The following is a 20,083-nucleotide window of genomic DNA, read 5'->3' on the forward strand; positions in this document are numbered from 1 at the left end:
TCACCTGGTTTGTATCTCAAAGGTGGCATAATGGTGCCAATTCTCTTATAAGCAGAAAAAACTAACCACATTACTACAAGTAGGTTGACACTCTTCATGCTGTTGAAAAACCTGAGTTTCAGCCATCTTAGCAGGTCCCATGAACTGCTACCTCAGCATCCAATGGCTGAGCCTACACTAGTCTCCTTTCTGAAAAAATCCCCCACCACTCCCCGCCACAGCTAAAATTGGTACAGATCTAATACAAACGGTTATATAAGAAAGTAAATAGCAGCTCCTCTTGTGAATCAGCATCATAATTAGATCCTTTGCTGAAATCAAGGGAAGAACTCCTGACTCCAGTGAAGTCAATGGCAAAACTCCCTTTCACTTCAAGAGGGACAGGATTTAATACAGTAAGTATAAACAAATTTTTTAGGCTTTTGCCAGATCAGCAGCTCAGAAAAGCACAGCCATTAAGGGAGATTTTGCATTTTGGTTTGTCTCATTAAAAACTTAATACTGTCCCTATTTACCCCCTTCCCTACGTCTCAAAGCAGTATTGCAAGCACTTCAGTACCCATTTTGTGAAATTATTCTCTAAGCACTTAATGGAAAGTCCATCCTTACCTAGACACAAAGGCAGTTCAGTTTAATAATTTTAGTTCTCATAGGAAAGTATAAAAATAAAATTACAAAGAAAAATCATTTTCGGGTAATTTTCCAAATGTCAGAATACGCAGTTTATCCAATGAAAAGTAATGAGAATTTCCACGAAAATATAAAGCCGCTTGTTGAATATAGCAAGTTTACCACTCATTCTCAGATTTAAAAAACTGCAGGATCCATGGGTTGAACTCCAATTTTCCCATGTGCTCCTATTAATTTTTCAGTAGGTAGCACTACAGAAATTAAGAAAAGGGTGAGAGTTGTTTGTTTTGTTTTTCTTTTAAGAACTAGCCATTTAACTCTTACCATTCCAATTCGAGTGCCTAGATACAACTAAAATAAAACAGTCCATACAGTCATATATCATGCAACTAATTCCAAACAGTGGACACCTGTGGCCATATAAATCCTCATTGGACTCAATGGAGCTCTACCAAGGTGCAAGGAGCTGTTTGCACAGTCAGTTGCAGAATCAAGGCCCATAGTTTGTAAAACTGTTACATATTTTTTTTTACATAAGGAAGATGTGGGTTTTACCTGGAAAGTATTTCAGTGAGCATCACAAAGCCAGTGTAAGCTAATTCAAATGCCCCTCTATGCCTGGACTGCAAAAGATGGTGTTTAAAGTAGTCTCCTATATCTTTAACCTAGAAAATTTTAAACAAAAAATGCAAGTCATGATTTGAGTTGATACAACTAGTACATTTATTTACACAAAATACTGAAATTTCAAACAAGTGTTCCCCAACAATGTCCATACCACCTTATTCCTCTACATCTCTCATTTGAGACACAACAATATTTCCTCAGGTTAAAATGGTCACAGATAGTGACCAACAAATAAAAGGAAAATACAAACTAAAACGCAAGAGGTAAAAGGCATTTTACTTTAAACATAAGAAAACTAGCACAAAACATGCTAGACTCAATTCTTGTACTCAACAGTGCAGTGTCATTAACTGTCCTATAGGACAAATTATAGAAGACTGTAGTGACCTATGTGAGACACTGATTTCCTGAGCTACAAACAAGATTCTCTTCTGCTGTTTTACTCAGGATGTTAGCAAAGGGCAGAGGCAAAATGTCCACTGAAGAACATGAATGGAAATAAATATTTGGAAGGGTATTTGTCAAGGGGAAAGGATTCCTATAATATTTTAAGCAGCTGGCCCCTTACATCTCATATCTTTCCAAACACATTACTTCTTAAATTAGGTAGCTTTGTTCACAGAACAAGAAAAACAGCTTGCCAAATAGCAAGTTTTGTATTTAGTAAGAAAATATGCTTTATTTTTCAAGCTTCTAAAAGGGTTCTACTGACCACAGATTGTAAAAGAGTCTCCACTGTCCATTTAATTGCTTAGTATAACAAGAACTACAGTTAAAATGTGAAATATACGAAAATGTTGTCTTAAGAGAATAAATGCCACTGACATCATGTCCGACAATTCTATTAATAAATCAAGTGGGTAAGCATCAGTACATCTTTAGAAATGCCAGGATTTAATTCTGCAAAAAAACAAATACTACCTATTATTCTCCGTAAGTTTCCATGATGACGATATACTGAAGACACACAAAAAATGGATAACTGAATCATGTAACAAATCTAAGATTATACATTTTTAGTGCAGATTCACAAAAGTTCAACCTGACAAGTGGCTCAAATAAAACTCAGGGACAAAATTATGCCCACTCATTTTGAGAGACAACTAAAAGTAACACAGTTTATAAACTGTAGAGGATACTATCACAAGACCTAAGCCAGGTGCATATATTTTTCCACCCTACTGCTTCGTAATGCATGTTATCCAAATGCTGGTGAAGCAAAAATTGGCACCGAACAGGAAAAAGACATTTCCCCTTTTACAGTCAAAGGAAATCTAAATTTTTTTCATCATGTATTATGAAATCCATATATCAAGATACAGGAAGAAAAGAGCATCAATACTTGCAGATATTTGAGCTAAATTATCTCCTGGAGCGGATTTTAATCCAAATATCATCTTAGTGCACACGTAAGATTTTAGCTTTACAAGCAGAGGCAAGTGTAAATCTCTCCCCTTCTCAAATGTTTTACACACACACAGCAGTGGAAATCCCAAGTGTTGAAAAGTCATAAATCAAGCCCCCCAAAAAAATCAAGATATTTTAAAAATACACTTGGAGTGCTTTTTCTTTGCTTTCTAGCTTTTCAACCTGTAGGGTTCACATTTTCAAGATTTTCTCTACAGCCATGAGGACTAGAAACTTGACTGCATGTTCTAGGATTTTAATACCAAACATTCAGAGACTCATGAAAAGACTGAAAGAGTTGGCAACACTGCTATCTAGATACAGATACTGACTTTTTAAAATAAATATATATATATATATATATATATATATATATATACATATATATAATAAAAAATCCACCAGTACTTACTAGCAGAATTCTATTGAAGTCACTAGTCCAGTAGTAAAAAAATGCAAAATTAAAGCCTTAGTATTTCAATTTAATTTGGTGAATGGTAAACACCAAGGAGCACAAAGACAAAAATTACCTTTTTTTGGCCAAGTGATGACAATTTTATGGACCCTGAAGATATGTCCCAAAAGCAACCTGTTCTGGCAGCAGAGGAAAGGAGGATTAAGACCACAGCCACTCCAGGCTGTCAGCCTCCTCACTTTTTGATTCTCCAATCCAGAGCACCCTAACACTTCCTAAACTTTCAAGGATCATTTCATTCCCAGCCCTGACCAAAGCCATAGCGACAAGGACAGCCACAGTATGCAGCAGCCACTGGGCCTTGCATGAATGCCATGTGAATCTAACTTCTTACTCTAATGAAGCTGGGTTAATAATGAATAGAAGAAAGAGAGCATTATCCCTAACTGCCAGCTGCAGAGAATGGATCAGTCAAGAGCTCCCTCTCCCTGACACTGTCCCTTTATAGACAGACACTCAGTCAGCGAGCTCTTGAAAAAGAACTCCTGAAAAAAGCTCAGGGAATTAGCCAGTGGCAGATGCTCTTACACAGGAGAGCCACAACTGGTTGCCAATGACCGTTGCTCACCCAAGGATGTGACTCCCACATGACCTATGGCAGGGGTGGCCAACCTGAGCCTGAGAAGGTGCCAGAATTTACCAAGGTACATTGCCAAAGAGCCATAGTAATACGTCAGCAGCCCCCCAGCCACTCCCCGCACCTCCCTCGCACTGGCAGCCCCGCCAATCAGTGCTTCCCCCTCCCTCCCCACACCTCCCGATCACCTGTTTCGTGGTGTGCAGGAAGCTCGGGAGGAGGGGAGAGAGGAGCGAGGGCATGGCAGACTCAGAGGAGGGGGTGGGAAAGGGTGAGTGGGGGTAGGGCCTGTGGCAGAGCCAGTGAGCACCCCCCGGCACATCGGAAAGTTTGGCACCTGTAGCTCCAGCCCCGGAGTCGGTGCCTATACAACGAGCCACATATTAACTTCTGAAGAGCCGCATGTGGCTCCAGAGCCACAGGTTGGCCTCCCCTGACCTATGGTCTGGCTGTGAAAGTCCAATCCTCTTCATACAGAAACTGAAAAGCTAAGCAACTGAAGTGCTGAGTACTTTTAGTACTTACATCAAGCACCACTTTCCAAGTTCAAGTCCTGACCTGCGTAAGAGAGGAATCTGATCTCATCATAGTTTGCCACTGCTATTTCTCCACATCACAAAACCACCCACATCATTTGGTACAATCCAACACAATTAGCAGTCTAAACTCAAGAAAGGCCCAGGACTGGAAAAAAAGGAATATTACAGATCAGAACTGAAAAGGATTGGTAGTGCTGTACAAGGTCGTTTGTCCATCAGCTGCATGTCCTACACACCCGGCTTAGAGCAATGCTATTAAATTCTCTTTCATGAGTCTTTAAATGGACTTCCATGTACCAGGTAAAAGACGGAGTGAACTTGGTATCAAGTAATATAAAAAACTTACTAGAAATGGATATTAAGATCCATTTACAAATTAACACACACAGCATCTTCCATGAAAACAAGTGAAAAAGCTAATTTGTATTTTATATTGTTGAAAGACACATATTTTCTTTAATATGAAGAGAGCTTTTTAATTCTTCAACTAACATGTAGGAAATAAATACAGTTTAAGAAGCAGCGGAAGTTCAATATGGGGGCAGACAGAGCAAGGAAACTTCCCCTTCCCTTTGTACCACAGTGCAGAGCAAGCCACAACCAGACAGGGAAGAGCAGGTATCATTGCTCCAGGTTCATGTGGCTGCAGGAGCATTAATCATCCCTGCTCCGCATGAACCAGCAGCTTTGGGCCCAATGTGGGGAGAAGTGTATGCCAAGCACAATGGAGCTGCTACTACAGCACCCATTGCCCCAGTGCACCAGGGAGAATGCTGAGTGAGATTTCCTCATTGGGGTGTCTACTGCAGCAAAACCTATAAAACCTCCAAAACCTATAAAAGTCAGCAGGAATATTTTCATTTACTTTGGATCAGTGATGGCAGTGGTTTAAAGCCACAATCTGGTGCTGCTACACAAAAAAGAGCTTCGAGTTATGTTTTCTTCTGTTGTTTATACAGATTACGTAATTAAGTCAAACATTATTGCACTAAAAATGCACACAAACAGAATATCCACTAAAGGATTTCAGCAGTTTGATATTTTCATGAAGAAAATCCTATTAATTAGGATAATACTAGTTCTGAAGTTAAAATTCCCAAATACTACTATGGCACTATACAACTTTATTTTTTTTAGACTAAAAAAGCAGTTTCATTTTTCTAGCTAAAAGACACAATTTTATATACTGCATATAGTCAATCAGTCTACATGTATTTTCCTGCTAATCCTAGGGAAATGAAGATTCCACTATTCAACTATTTGACTGAAAAGTCAGTTTATTACTCTTTTAAAAAAAAATGTAGACATGTTGGTTTATATATGGCATGAAAGCAGAGTCACCTATGAAAACCAGAGTTATGTGTCTAAATACCCTGACAGATACTAATGAAGCAAGCACTAATTGTAGCTGAATTTCCAAGTGAAGATCGGGGTGCCAACTCCAGAGCTGACGAACTCCAAGACACCAATTCCTGTTTGACTTGGAACAGATTAAGAAACATAACAGTGGAGACATATTGCTGTTCTCTCATCTAAACTCCAGAGCTTTGCAACAGGACAAGTACAGCTGCTAACCAGATGCAAACATATGAGCTACAGACAATGTGTGAATAAAAAAATACTCGCATTATTTCCAAGGCACTGCACACAAGACAGCATAAGAAATCAGATCATCAGCATACTATACCGTTATTTATTTTGTTCTAGAATGTGCTAACACCTTAGGAAAAACTAAATATTTATTTTCAGTTGAAAAAGATTAAACATCAAGTATGTGCTGCATATTTCAGTTTCCCATGTTGGCAACTGGTTTTGTTGAAACCATATGGAAAGGAAAAAGATCATCAATTAAAAACAGAAATCTAATAAATTCAAAATATTCCCAAATAAAATACTTGTGGTAACCTAATTTCTAGTAAACACTGAACTCAAGCCTCTTGAACATTCCCAGGCAGTGTGCTAGTTTTTGTGGTCTTTCAATTTAAAAATGGTGGGGGGGAGGGTTGAAAGAGGGACCAACCCACAAAATGCCCATAATTTTAATCAACCATATTATGGAGAACATGATATTCAGAAACAATCAACATAATTCTCCCCCCAAAATTACCGAGTATGAAGTCCAAGAAAAGAACATTTTCAACTTAAGTCTGGACTTCCATGTTTCAAAATGGAAGCAAAGACATTCCATTGAGCCTTAATTCATTAAAATACAGTGAAAGACATATTTCCAAATTAGCGTGCAACCCCACCCCGCCACTGGACAGAATGTCAATGGCTGCAGCCTATACCTGGTAAAGGCCCTAAAACGACTGAACAAGAACAAACATCTCATGAGTTTGTTTGCAGAATATTAATTCCAGCAATTGTGTACAATTTAATAACTTGTTACTCTATTTTTTCTCGTATGTTACAACTACAGTTTAGATTACTTTTGCATGCCAATTTATTGAAAAATAAACAATGTAAAATAAAGAACAAGATAGTGAATGTAACTTTTCCATATATCCTTTTTTTTCCCTCTCCAGAAATGTTAGAAACCTCGTCCAGAAATGCAAGATTTTATAGTAGAAAGTACTTTTCATACCTGTTCTACTGTTATTAACCCATCAGAAGATTCAGATACAGTCCGTAAAGGCAGAAGTTTACACAGCATCCCTAAAAGCAAGGATATCTCCTTCATACTTCTCCAGCAACATACCAGTACCATTTGAGCTGTTACATCACATATTTGCCTTTCTTTACCTTAAAAATGAAATAAAATATGTGCAATATCACATAGCTCAGTTAAATACATTTTAATATAAATTTGTTTCATCATTAGTGCTCCTAAGTTTAACCTTCTTACAAAAATCATTTTAATATGAACAAAATTTTCCACTCTTGAGATTCCTATACTACACTCTTGCACTTGGCATACAATTTGACCAAAAAATCAGTGTGATATTTTAAAGGGTACAAGTCCTTTGTTTTGGTCAATGAAGCCATTCTATTGACAATAAAACCACACATATAACTAAAAAGAAAAGGAGGACTTGTGGCACCTTAGAGGCTAACAAAATAAATTTGTTAGTCTCTAAGGTGCCACAAGTCCTCCTTTTCTTTTTGCGGATACAGACTAATACAGCTGCTACTTTGAAACACATATAACTACAACTTCAGGATGAAAAGTAAATGTAGGTTTTACTCTGTTTTGGAATTAAGCTTCAATACCAGTCAGAAATTTATCATTCACCACATCTTATTTGTTTTTAAGCTAGATTCAAAGTTTTCTGAAATCTTTCATAAGCATAAATGTTTATAACTCAACAGCCCCATCTAGTGTCCATCATATGAACTACAATAAAAAGGGAGTCCAAAACACTATATTTACAAAAAGAAAAGGAGTACTTGTGGCATTTTAGAGACTAACAAATGTATTTGAGCATAAGCTTTCGTGAGCTACAGCTCACTTCATCGGAGCATCCGAGCTGTAGCTCACGAAAACTTATGCTCAAATAAATTTGTTAGTCTCTAAGGTGCCACAAGTACTCCTTTTCTTTTTGCGAATACAGACTAACATGGCTGATACTCTGAAACCTGTCACTATATTTACAGTACTGTTTCCATGAAATAAAAAAGCACAGTTCATCCATAATTATTTTAAACTAATGAAAATAAATGAGTCAAGACAGTTGGACCTTTTAGGTTTTTAACTTTAAAAATTTTGTAAAATATAACTTTTTTATATTTTAGGGATTATTATGTATCACCTCGAACAAAGACTTAAAAAAGTATGAAAAACAAAAGTTTAACCCACTGGGGCTGGGTCTATTGTAATTACACAACATCCCCTATTATTTTAATAATGGAATCTTCAAAGCAGAGGATCTTTATTGTGTCAGTTCATGAGAAGGGCTTTATTACATTAATAAATTCCCTACCGGCCTCATGTATGCTGGGCAGGGAAACTACACTAGGACCAAAGCAAAAACTGTGTTTAAAACCTATCTTGATATAAAAGTGTTAAAGATTATCTGGCCAGTGTAGACAGGGCAATAGATACTAGGCCAACAGCAAACGACTCATCTTCACTTGTAGCCAGAGAGAGATAATTAACCACAATCTTCTAGAAATACAGTGAATTAACCTTTAAAAGCATGCCCACAAATAAACTAGCTTCTGACATATTTATTGTTAAAAGTGAAATGTTATACATACCAAATAACTTCTAACTTGGATCATCCACAGAAAATTGCTTGTTCTGTGGAAAATATCCTGATTTAATTTTAAAAAGCAGCTTCTGAATTACCTCTAATTTCTGGGCAAACATTTTCAACTGGTTTGTTGTCAGTCAGTTTTTCAAAGTCTACTCTGTGGTGTTCTTTCAATATTTTTGCTTCAGTGAAATAATCATTTGTATCTCGTGGCTGTATTTCATGCAGGATCATCTGCAAACGACCTGCAGTTTCTAAGTTTTAAAATAGGAGAATATTTAAGCTAATAATTCATCATTTTGACATTTGTCATTCACAACCCCACCCCTCCTCCCCTCCGCCCCCACACAAACACACACCCTTTTTAGGTACATTACTAGAAAACAGCTGGTTAGTAATAAAAAGCTAATACCTCCCTAATCATCAGTTCTGTCTTTGTTAAGAAAACAGTCTTCCTTCTACTCACTTTGTCATATTTATGCTTCAAACTAATGCTTTCTCACTAGAGTGTGAGAAAATAAGTCCTTTATCCAAGTTAGCTAATGGTTTAAGATTCTGATATTTTAAAATAAAACAACTCAAAAGAAAAAGTCTAGTACATATCTAAGAACTTTTAAAACAAAAGAAGTTACTGTTTACTGTTATCTTACAATATCAAACATGTATAACTAAACTCAACTTGAACAAAAATTGAACGCAGGTAGTGCTGCTCACCTTACTCAAAGCAGTGCACAATTTGTAATGAAAGAGATGCGGGGGCTCAAGTAATAAGTTCATTCATAACTAGTACAGCAAGCCCAGAGTTGCCGGGGCTATGAATTGTCATTCCTAGAAGTATCAGGACTCAGCCCTGGCACAAATTAAGCACTGCAAAAAAGTAACCTGGCTGATGACAACAGGAGTATTTCACATACATAAATTCAGCAACATTTGGCCCAGACTTTACAGTCTATATTGCTTAGAGTTCCCTACCAGGACCAGTATTAGTTTTGTGGGGCCATGTGCAAAGGCAGATGCTAACTCAAAGCTTCCACCGATAGCTCTGTATATCTGGCAGGGGTATGCGACTGCTGGCATCTGGGGAATGGATTTATGTCCTAACTCAGCCTCCCTTAAAGTGGTAACAAACTTACTGCCTTCACTTGTCTCTGTGGGACTCAGAAGGATGGTAGCTAGTGGGAAAGTTGAATCAGGATGCTGGTCACTAGGGTTAGGGGTAAGGATAAGGGGAGCTCCAAATGGGTAGACTGCAGGTACGTGCTGAGAGAGTCTGACAGAGTAGTCTAGTAGGACCAGTCCCAATACATACTGTGTCTTCCTAGGAGGATTTTAAATGCTAATGTACAATTTTTTTCAAGTACTTTTTGTCAATTACAAATATATTGCAGACATTTGATTAAAAACTGTTTGTAACCATTCATAACTTTGGACTTACAAGCATTCAAATTATGTTAAATAAAACTCTAGCAACCTCAATTATTGCTAAAATGGATTTCATTTACCCGAATCAGTATCCATTGGAATAAGGCCCTCTGGTGATGAACTCTGGACAATGGGAGATACTACAGACGAAAGTCTGTATGACATTAAAATAAGCTTTGCAACCATCTGCCTCCATTCAGTCATCAAGGTCAAGTTACTTTAAGAAAATACAAACAAGGAATTTAAAGTAATTATATATTCAAAACGTCAAGAAATAATTGAAATAAAAATTAACATCTGCACTTTATTATACAATTAATTTTAAATAAGACGTTCCATAAATCAAAATTATGAAGTCCGCTCCTATTAAAAAAAAAAAACCTAAACAGTAAAGAATCCAGGCATTAGGGCAGGGGTTCTCAAACTGGGGGTCAGGACCCCCTAGGGGGTCGCAAGGTTATTACATGGGGGGTCACGAGCTGTCAGCCCCCACCCCAGACCCCGCTTTGCCTCCAGCATTTATAATGGTGTTAAATATATAAAAAAGTGTTTTTAATTTATAAGTGCGGGGGGAGGGGTCACACCAAGAAGCTTGCTATGTGAAAGGGGTACAAAAGTTTGAGAACCACTGCATTAGGATTATACACTGCTGATCTTATTGTGAATTAGATGGTATTCTTTCATGTTCTTGTGAATGGCTGAATTGACTTCAGTACTGATTTATCACTACACACAGCAGTATGTTTTACTTACTTTAAAGGTAACTGCTGCAAAGCTCCAGTTATACAATGTACTCTCCCGTACATTGGGAATGAAGCTGCTGCTTGCAGCAGAGACTTCTCAGCTTGGAATATTTCTCGCTCGAGGTTTGCTAACAAATATTTGATTACTGGAATAAAAAAGCATTACACAGAAAAGGAAAATGGTTTTAAATACATATACAGATTAAGTTTGCCAGCAAGACAATTAATGTAAAATGCACAGTAATTGTTCTCTTTAAACTTGTCACTGTCCTTCAAGTTTTTCTCCCCACACAATATCCACATTTTTCATTCACTCAGTGTCCAACAATAAGCTGTCAATTTGCAAGCTTAGCCTGAGTTGACTATTGTCTGTAAAGACTAATGATCAAACACTATCTTCAGACACAATCACACAGCTCACATTGAAGTCAATGGAAGGAACATACACATATTAGAAGGCAGAATTTGCCCTTAAAGAAGGGTTAGTTAAATAACAACCTCTTTGGCAGAACGTTCAAACTTGGATGCCTCCAATCAACCACATAAATCCTTATTCCGGCACGTAAGACAAGTGATTTTCAGTTCTACTCAGCCCCTTTCCCATCCTTACTACAACATTTATATTGGGGTGGCGCTGAAAGACAACCACCAGGTTGGCCCAAAACACTGTACTGGAGAGCATCATCACCCCTCTCCATACTTTAGGACAAAGGTATCTACATAGAGGCTTTGTCTACACTACCAAGTTTTGTTGCCAAAAACTTCCTTTTGGAGACAAAACAGCAAGAGTGTACACACTACAATGGGACTTTTGTAGCGAAAAATGCCCAGTTTTGGAGACAAAAAACTTCCACCCCCTGAGAGACTTTTGTCTTTTCCCCTCCCTTTATTGTCGACAAAGAGCCAGTGTAGACACTGCTGATTGTTTTGTCAACAGAACTGGCTTCCGCCAGAATCCCACAATGCCTGCCCTGATTGCTCTGCTCAGAGTTTTGATCTCCACTGCCCTGCAGGCATGCGCCCCTCCCCTTTCAAAGCTCCGGGAAGTATCGGTGTGCTGCTCCGTGTGGGGAACGGACAAAGAGCAAATCATTGCAATGCTCCTGTTCTGCCCGGCACCAGGAACACAGCAGCTGGCAGATTGCTGCTACAGGGGGAGAGGGGCAGACTGCTGTGCTGCTTTGCCATTCCTCAGCACGGAGAGCTCACAGAGCTCCTCATGCTGCTGCTCTCGGCAGCTGAGGGGGCTGTGGGAGAACTGGGAGAGAATCCCAAGATGCGCAGCGATCGGCTCTTCCTTCCCGCAGCACTGCGCTGGGGGATACGTACCCACGGTGCATTGCTCACTCTGTCAATGACGGTGTCCCCAGTGTGGACATGACCTGTCGACAGAGGGAGCAAGCGTGAACACCCTTTGGCGATTTTTGTTTTGTCGACTTTTGGGTGTCAACATAAGTTTTGTCCACAAAACTTGGTAGTGTAGACAAGCCCTAAATCACAGGTGTCAAAAATACTTTAAAAGACTGAGGTACACAGATACTTCAGAATCTACGACAGACAGATGGATAGGGTTTCTGGCTGGATCCAGCCTACAGAATGCATTTGTGGGGCCCACACAACATATGTAGGCTCACCGTGCAAAATCTAAGCTTTTGTTTAAAAAAATTTCTAGTCCTAATAGCTGCAATTAAAACCTTCCAAATGTGAATAGAATGTACCCAACACAGTGCTGTGTGTCTGAGGTTGCAGATCACTTGAAACAATGATTCCGAGGAGTAAACTCCCCTGCCTAATTACTTGGGGGGCGGGGGGGGGGGAGTGTTAACTCTAAAGCCTAAAGGCATTTTAAATGTAAATATTGTTTTGTTGCTTATTTTAGCAGTGGAGTGCTGAAGAGGTTGAGATTTAAGCTGACACAGATCATGGGGAGGCAATTAAGAGTTGCTGCAGGAAAGAAAACAAAGGAAAAACAGCAGAAGAGACCATGAAAAGAAAGAGAAAAAAAAACAGCAGAAATAGCAGTGAGGCCAAAAAGTACACATATTTTCACACTGAGCAATGCAGAAAGCAATGATAAAGTACCGAGTAAATAAATAAAAGCTTATTTACTGCATAAAGGATATACTCTACCATTGACCTCTGTGCAAACTGCTCATTGGTATCAGTGTGGAATACGGTGTGGGGTCAACATCTTCTGAAATTTTAACCCAAGCCCATATGCAAATGGAATTGAGCCCTCTCCAGAGAATGAGTCTAACACCCCTGCTCCAAGTTAAAAAGATGGGTAAGAAAAATTGTGAGGCACAGAGCAAAAAAAAGATCAGGCCCTTGTTTTGTACCTGTCTTTTATAGTTACAGGGCCAACCACAGGCCATTAGGAATTCAGCAGGACTTCAACAGGAGCTTCTGGTGCTTGGCACCACTGAAAAAAAATCAGGGCACTTACTTTAGGAGTCAAACCATTACTTAAGGGGCTTTTGAGATACCAGGTTTAAAAATTTGGCCTGAGACATTAGGAGGTTCTACAGCATTTATGACTTCCCAATCTTAGTACTTAAAAAGACTATGAGGGGCTGAGAGCAGTTTGTCAACAAGAAAGCCCAAGCTTTCAGTATGAATAAGGCATAGGCAGTGGAGCATTATAGGGCTACATCTAGTGCAGGAGGGCGGGGCCAGTTTTCTGTCCTACAGTACATGGCTGGGGTAGGGGTTAGGGCAGGTTGCCATCCCTGAGTTGATCTGCAAGGGCTATCAGCTCTCAAACTGTTCTATTTATACTAAGTATACTGCTTAAATCTAACCTAATTTCATAGAAAGTTTAGGTACATTTCTTCTTTCCGGAATGCCCATAACAATAGCCAGCAAGAAAATAAGATGGAGGCTTCTAAACAAACAAATCCAAAAAGTTTCTATTCCTCAGAACTAACCAGCTAAAGTGTTCTTTTCCATGGTGCTTGCAGACATATCCTCATTTATCTGAAATGTATGTGCAACCTGTTGATATTTTAAGCAGACATTCAGTAGCCCTTTATGATGTATTAAAAAGTTCAGCAAATAGGAGGCAGTAACACAGTCATAGGGTTTAGTACTTATGCTAAGATCCATGGCTGCTTGAAATAAGAGATGTAGATTTTCAGAATCCTGAAATAAAAAAAAAAAATACAGGTTCAGTAATTTTCAATATACATTTTTCTTGAGTTTGCATATCAACGGTGCTAATTATTTTAATTCAAACCCTTTGGGGTTTGATTTTCAGTGACTTCACTGGAGTGCATTTTCTCTCAGCTATCTGTTTTGTATACCAACTACCTTATAACTAAGTATGTCAAGACAGGGATTTGCACAAGCACATTTGCTAACATTTAGCAAATGCATACCTACAGATCTATTGAAAATAAGACTCTTCATATATAAAGTAGTGCTCAGACACTTCAAAACATTATGAAAACAAAACATGTTCTTCTGCATTTTAACTGGTAACAGACTTTATACAGAAAAAGCCCTATGCAGATTATTATAAAAGAGCACAACATATACTGTGCAGCACACACACAAAAACAATAAAAAACAAAGAGCAGCTGCCCACTGATTTGCTTATACATTCCAAATCAAGCTTTTTCAGGGTAACAAATGGCAAGAATTAAATAAACCAGAATCTGATTAATTAAGGGGACAATTTGCAGACAATAAAGGCAGCAGCTTGAAAAATAAATTTAAAACCAGCCACAAAGAACCAGTGTAAGGAAGAGAGACCAAGAACTGAATGTTCTAAGGTACAACAGTAGCAAGTCAAATGCCTCAACAATATCCTTCAAAAGGCAGGCACAGCAGAGGAGAATAGAAGGCACGGACAGGCAATACTTTTCACTCTTTAGTGCAAAGCACATACTGTGTTCACGTCATTCACCACTAAACTGAAACACCCCAGGGGTCAAGGCAGAAGCAGCTTAACAACACATAGCAACACAATATTTAAACGCAGAAAGTACCTTTATTCAACTGATATTAATGGGGGAATTTAGATACACAGCATATAACCACACAACTTGGAACTTTGCCCAAACACCTGGGTCACTAACCCCATTCTAATCAGCGCGCGCCACAGGATCTTCAATGACCTGGTTTGGTCCTCGGATTTTATGCCTCTTCAAGAAAACAGCCCCTTCAACAACACAGTGTCTCAAACATGCTGGAGATTGAAAACTGGCACCTATTGAACCACGCATATCTCTAATACTTTCAAAAGTAGTGACTTGGACTGACCCCTTCTTAATTTATGAGATATGATACAATCACAGTACAAGGTCATGCGGCCGCAAGTCATTTCCTTAAGGTTCCTTTCCCTTCCCAACTACATTTTACTCCTACTCTCCCAACCAATGAAGCAAAAAAAGGATATCAGACCAAAACCACATGCTACTGTGAAAATGACCATCGCATTTTGATCTTCTCCATTTGATATGCGGTCTGTGTTCTTGATAAAACAATTAAAATGGGAAGTATGATTTTTAGGGAATCCGTATCTTTAAACTAAAATTGTGTCATACCTGTAAATCTAACATATCATGTAGTTTCATAAGAAGTTCAAATGCTAAAACTTTTACTTCCTCAAAAGTGCTGGCAAAACACTGGATTAGAGTTTGAACACGGGTAGAATCAATTTCTTGAGCCAACTGAAAGACTGCTTGCGTCTGACCTGTTCAAAGAAACCGATGTTGCCATTATGCTTTGTTATCACACAACAAGAATTTGTATTCCACTTTTATTTAATGGAACTACTGCAAACTCTAAGGGCTTGTCTACATAGTCGGATAATGCACGCTATGGGAGTTTGATTTCTAACGCACACGAATTTGTTGAGCATTAATTGGGCTATGTAGACCCTGCTGGTGGGCATTCAATGTTCCCTAGTTAAACATTTAATATGAGCCAGCAGGATCTACATGGATCGATTAATGCTCAACACATTAATGTGCACCATCCCACAATGAAGACAAGTTCTAAGACTGTGTTAGAGCTAAACAGACTAATGCATTATTTCAACATGCAGAGTTTTCCTATCACTGCCTACAAATCAATTTGTGTTGTTTAAAAAAATATATTTGTAATCTAGAAAGTAAGCCCTAGAGAGTACAAAAGGTACTTACCACATTAAAAACAAATTCTAATATTCTCAAAGCTCAGACTTGCCAACTCTCGCCAAGTTAGCTTTCCTTAAAGCTCTAGCCATGTAATTAGGTGAGAAAATCAAATTTCTTTTTTAAATGAAAACCTCTAGCTGTTATGACTTTGAAAAAAAGATTGAAAATGTGACCACATTGAACTCTAAAAGCTCAAAACCATAAAAGCTAAAAAATAAAATTAAATTAAAAAAAATTACAAATATTTTTTCTTAAAAAAAACAAGATGATATTTGGGGCTGACTATCCATGACTGACTACTTGGGATTAACAGGAATGAAGCAACAGACTCTAAAGTGAACACTATTTTGAAAAGCACACTTTTACTCCTACATATAAGATCATAAGATTAGCTAAATTTTTAATATAGTCCCCTCTAAAAATATTGTCTAGTTCCTGAATTCATTAGTATATCTTCAGTCTGGTCTCTATGATTTCTGAAAGCCTCTAATACCTCCCACTACGACTTGATGTTCACAAGAGTGTTTTAGGAAAATAAGATTAATTCATTCATACAGATGTTTTGGGGAAGAGGAAAATGTAGCAAGAATTTAATGAGTCATTCTGCTCTCTTGCTCAAATAATACTTAGCTTTTTCTAGATAATTTTTACAAACCATTTATTTTTAAGTTGTTCATACAATCTAAACACAGAATTTACTAATTATAAACACTTCAAACAGGCTCCTATTATGAATACTTTAGAATGTTCGAATAATCCTGACACTGAAAGAAACAATTGTCTCAACACTTTAACCGTTACCAGCACAGAACATGAGCAATCACCTAATTTAAAAACATTCCCCATTTTAGTGTGCAGTACTCTGAGAACCCACTATCATTTAAGTCTTTTCAGATGTAACAGTTTTTATGGTCTTGGTATTTTAACTGCAGTATGTTCGATTTCCCATAGTTTCTGAAAACTGCATTTATCATCCCTTAATTTACACTCATTCCTAAACCAGAATTTTCTTATTCTGTTGACACCTTCATTTTATTTAAAGAAGAAATAATATAGCAAACTGCACCTGAAGTGTAACTTTTGCAAAACGGACACAAAAATTGAGTACCCAATTAATCAGTGCACTGTTGTAAGCAAGCCCATTTTTTAACCCTACCGATGCCCCACCATGAAAGTCAAACACCTCACCTTCTGGAGCAGAAAATATTTCTGCTATTGATCCCAAAATAGTTAATGAAGAAAATCTGGTTGGATGGGATGAGCCAGGAAACAGGGCTTCAAAAAGTTTGTCACATATAGATGAAATGAAATCCTGAAGATTACAAAAGGCATGTGCTGAGTACAGTTTGCATGCTATGCACATTAATTAAAATTTATTGAGAAATCAGAGACAAGATGACACCCACACAGTTATGACGCCCAACACAGTGGGCAAAAAATCAGAGCTGGCCAGAAAATGGAAAACTCTTTCTACAAAAATAAAATAAAACAAAAATAAAGCAGCAACAGAAGCACTTTCAAAAAGTGTTTTTGCCCCAAACCAGGAAAAGATTTCATAAAAAATTCCATTGTGGGAAAACCAAAATGGAATTTTTGGTTTCTCAGCTGCCCAGCTTAAAAAGTGAAATTGAGAAGAGCCTTCCAGGCAGGCAGCTGGATATCCTTCATTTTGATTTTCCTGACTGTGTTATGAGAATTAGTAGTTAATGCTTTTCAAGTGCTATAAAAATGATAAGTATTATTATTATTATTAGACTTCTTGTAACAGCTCCTATACTTACTTTATACTGCTGTAAGGTTGCAAAATGATCCCATTTAGCTGATTCTTTAATTAATTCTTGTTTGGTTTTACTTTGCTCCAGTTTATAAAGTACCTGGGAACTTTCTTGTATTCTGCAGAACAACTTTTAAACACAAGCAAAATGTAGTTGATCACACACACACAGAAGTATGATTAACAGCAGATTTAAACAAACATTTGGGCAAAGTTTTCAGGTTTAGTTGCTTATAGTTTCAAAAAGTGTACAAGTTCATGCACCATGTAATAATCATACTACTGACATCATTCCTTGATTCTCCCTTTTCCACTCTGATCTGCCCCCTTCTCCTGCTAGCACAAATTTAGATACCACATGCACCTCCTCCATCCCTACCCCCACTCCTAACCTCACACCCATTCCCCTCCTCCCCTTCTCTTGCTGTCTCTGGAATGCCCACTCTAAAAAGTTCACAGCCACTTCTTTATATCTTATTCCCTTCAGCTCCTTAATCCTTACAACTCTCTCTTCTTTCTCCCACATCATATACGCAGAAGTTTCATATTTCCTGTCCTCCTCTAACCTTTCCACTTGCCCCAGTGACCTCATCCCATTTCCTGATTGCTCTCCAGTCCACTCTTATCCCCTACCTTACTCTTCTCCTTTACCTCTCACCCTCCTCTGGTTCTCTCTTTCCATGACAATACTAGCATGTTTTAGTCTCTCCCACCTTTAATCCCACTTGCCTCTCCAACTACCACTCCATCTCCCTTTCAACGTTAAACTCACTAAACATGTGATCTACAATCATCACCTGGAGTTCCTCTCCTCCAATCCCATGCTAGACCCACTCCAATTAAGCTTCTGCCCCTTGCACTCCTCTGACACTGCCCTTGCAAAATTCTCTACTATCCTCTTCCTAGCAAAGCTCAGAACCAGCACTCTGTCCTCATCCTCATGCCGCCCAACACAGTGGCTTGACCTGTCAGCCACCTTTAACACGGTCAACGATGCTCTTCTTAAAATCTGGTCTTTTCTTGAATTTCATGACTCTGTCCTTTCCTGTTTCTCCTCTTACTTCTCTGATTACTCCTCCAGCACACCTTTCAGAGGATGCTCCTTCATCCCCTCTCCAACTTTCTCAGTGGGTTCCACAGGGCTTTGTCCTTGCTCCCCGTCTCTTCTCCCACAACAGCTTATCTGCTGATAAGACTACCCAGAAGCACAAATTAAACTCTCTTCCCTATGCTGGCAACTCGCAGATTAAACTTTTCTATTCGAGATCCGTCTTCTCTGTCCAAACTAAAATGTCAGCCTGTCTCTGACATCTCCCCATGCATGTCTAGCCATCAGCTCAAACTGAACACGACAAAAAACAGTGCTCTTAATCTTTGTCCTGAAGCCTACATTCTCCTTCATGCCCAATTTTGTCAGCCATTGTGCACACCACTACCAATATGCTGGCTGTTCAGCTGTAACCTGGGTGTCCTCTTCAATTCAGTTCTTTCTCTAGCTCTTCACATGCCGATTATATCTACATCTTGCAGATTATTTCTGCATAATCCCTCTGTTTTGGCTTTTTCTACCCACCATTCAGATAAAACTCTCCTTCACCTCATGTCTCGATTACAACAACATCCCTGGACAAATGCAGTCTTCCCCTGCTCATATCCATTCAGAATACTGCTACAAAGATCATTCTTCTAGCCCATTGCTTTGACCACGTCACCCTTCTTTGAATCCTTCCACTGGTGCCCCTATCCTTACCATGAGGAAAAGCTGCTTTTCTTCAGTTCCTTCACGGCCTATCGCCACTCTACCTACTTCTCAATTCACTAATCGAAATGTCAACTTCTGTCTCCAATTGGACAAGGATATCAGCCTCCATCATCCACTTGTTAAATTTTCAAACAAGCACCTTTGCTGGTTTCTCCCATGCTGCCCCTCATGCTTGAGAGGAGCTCTCCATAAACATCTTCAAATATACCGCATTATCCTCCTCAAAACTCTTCATCAAGTTTTTTGTAGGCATCATGGTACAAAAGGAAGACCGATAACGCACTGATACCACTGACTAAAATGTTGACGAATTTTGTCTCAATGTTTTCTTGTACTCTCCCAACTCTCTGTTACCTTGTATTTAGATTGCAAGCTCTATGGGGCAGGGGTCATCTTTTTGTTCTGGGTTTGTACAGTACCTAATACAATGGGGCCTGATCCACAACTAGACCTTTTAAGTATTACCGGATCACAAATAGTACATATTTCAGTTGAAAGAACAGTCTCCATTTTATAACTTGCTAAGAGACTTGGTTTTAAACAGTGTAAAAATGATAAATACATGGGCTTTACTACATTGTTTATTCTTGAAGATTACCTTTTTTAGTAGGGAACAAATCTGCTGCCTCACTGCAGGAGACTGGCTGTTCAAATTGTAGGTAATAAAAAACTGAATTAGCTGCATCTCTTCCATGGTCAAGATTTCTGTGCTCCGATGAGTTTCACAAAGCAAACCTAAAGCATCAATGCGAACCTACAAAACATCCCAAAGTGAAGTATAGACTTTTTTTGT

General features: G+C 38.5%; 1 protein-coding gene across 8 annotated transcripts in view; it reads right to left on the reverse strand.

The window, feature by feature from the left end:
• THADA (THADA armadillo repeat containing) overlaps positions 1 to 20,083 on the reverse strand; it is a 288,683-nt gene that overhangs the window by 242,109 nt on the left and 26,491 nt on the right. For 7 of the 8 annotated variants that reach the window (XM_073339064.2, XM_073339066.2, XM_073339063.2 and 4 more), the window contains 10 exons: positions 19,889 to 20,044; positions 17,536 to 17,658; positions 16,943 to 17,066; positions 15,161 to 15,309; positions 13,541 to 13,754; positions 10,624 to 10,759; positions 9,951 to 10,087; positions 8,544 to 8,702; positions 6,840 to 6,997; positions 1,186 to 1,295 (listed from right to left, as the gene is read on the reverse strand). In XM_073339064.2, the coding sequence (XP_073195165.2) occupies positions 1,186 to 1,295; positions 6,840 to 6,997; positions 8,544 to 8,702; positions 9,951 to 10,087; positions 10,624 to 10,759; positions 13,541 to 13,754; positions 15,161 to 15,309; positions 16,943 to 17,066; positions 17,536 to 17,658; positions 19,889 to 20,044 (1,466 nt within the window). Of the gene's footprint in view, positions 1 to 1,185; positions 1,296 to 6,839; positions 6,998 to 8,543; positions 8,703 to 9,950; positions 10,088 to 10,619; positions 10,760 to 13,540; positions 13,755 to 15,160; positions 15,310 to 16,942; positions 17,067 to 17,535; positions 17,659 to 19,888; positions 20,045 to 20,083 lie in introns of those variants that run through there. The other variant, XM_073339071.1, reaches the window with a different exon arrangement.

Source organism: Lepidochelys kempii, chromosome 3 (assembly GCF_965140285.1).
Source record: "Lepidochelys kempii isolate rLepKem1 chromosome 3, rLepKem1.hap1, whole genome shotgun sequence".
Classification (NCBI taxonomy): Eukaryota; Metazoa; Chordata; order Testudines; family Cheloniidae; genus Lepidochelys; species Lepidochelys kempii.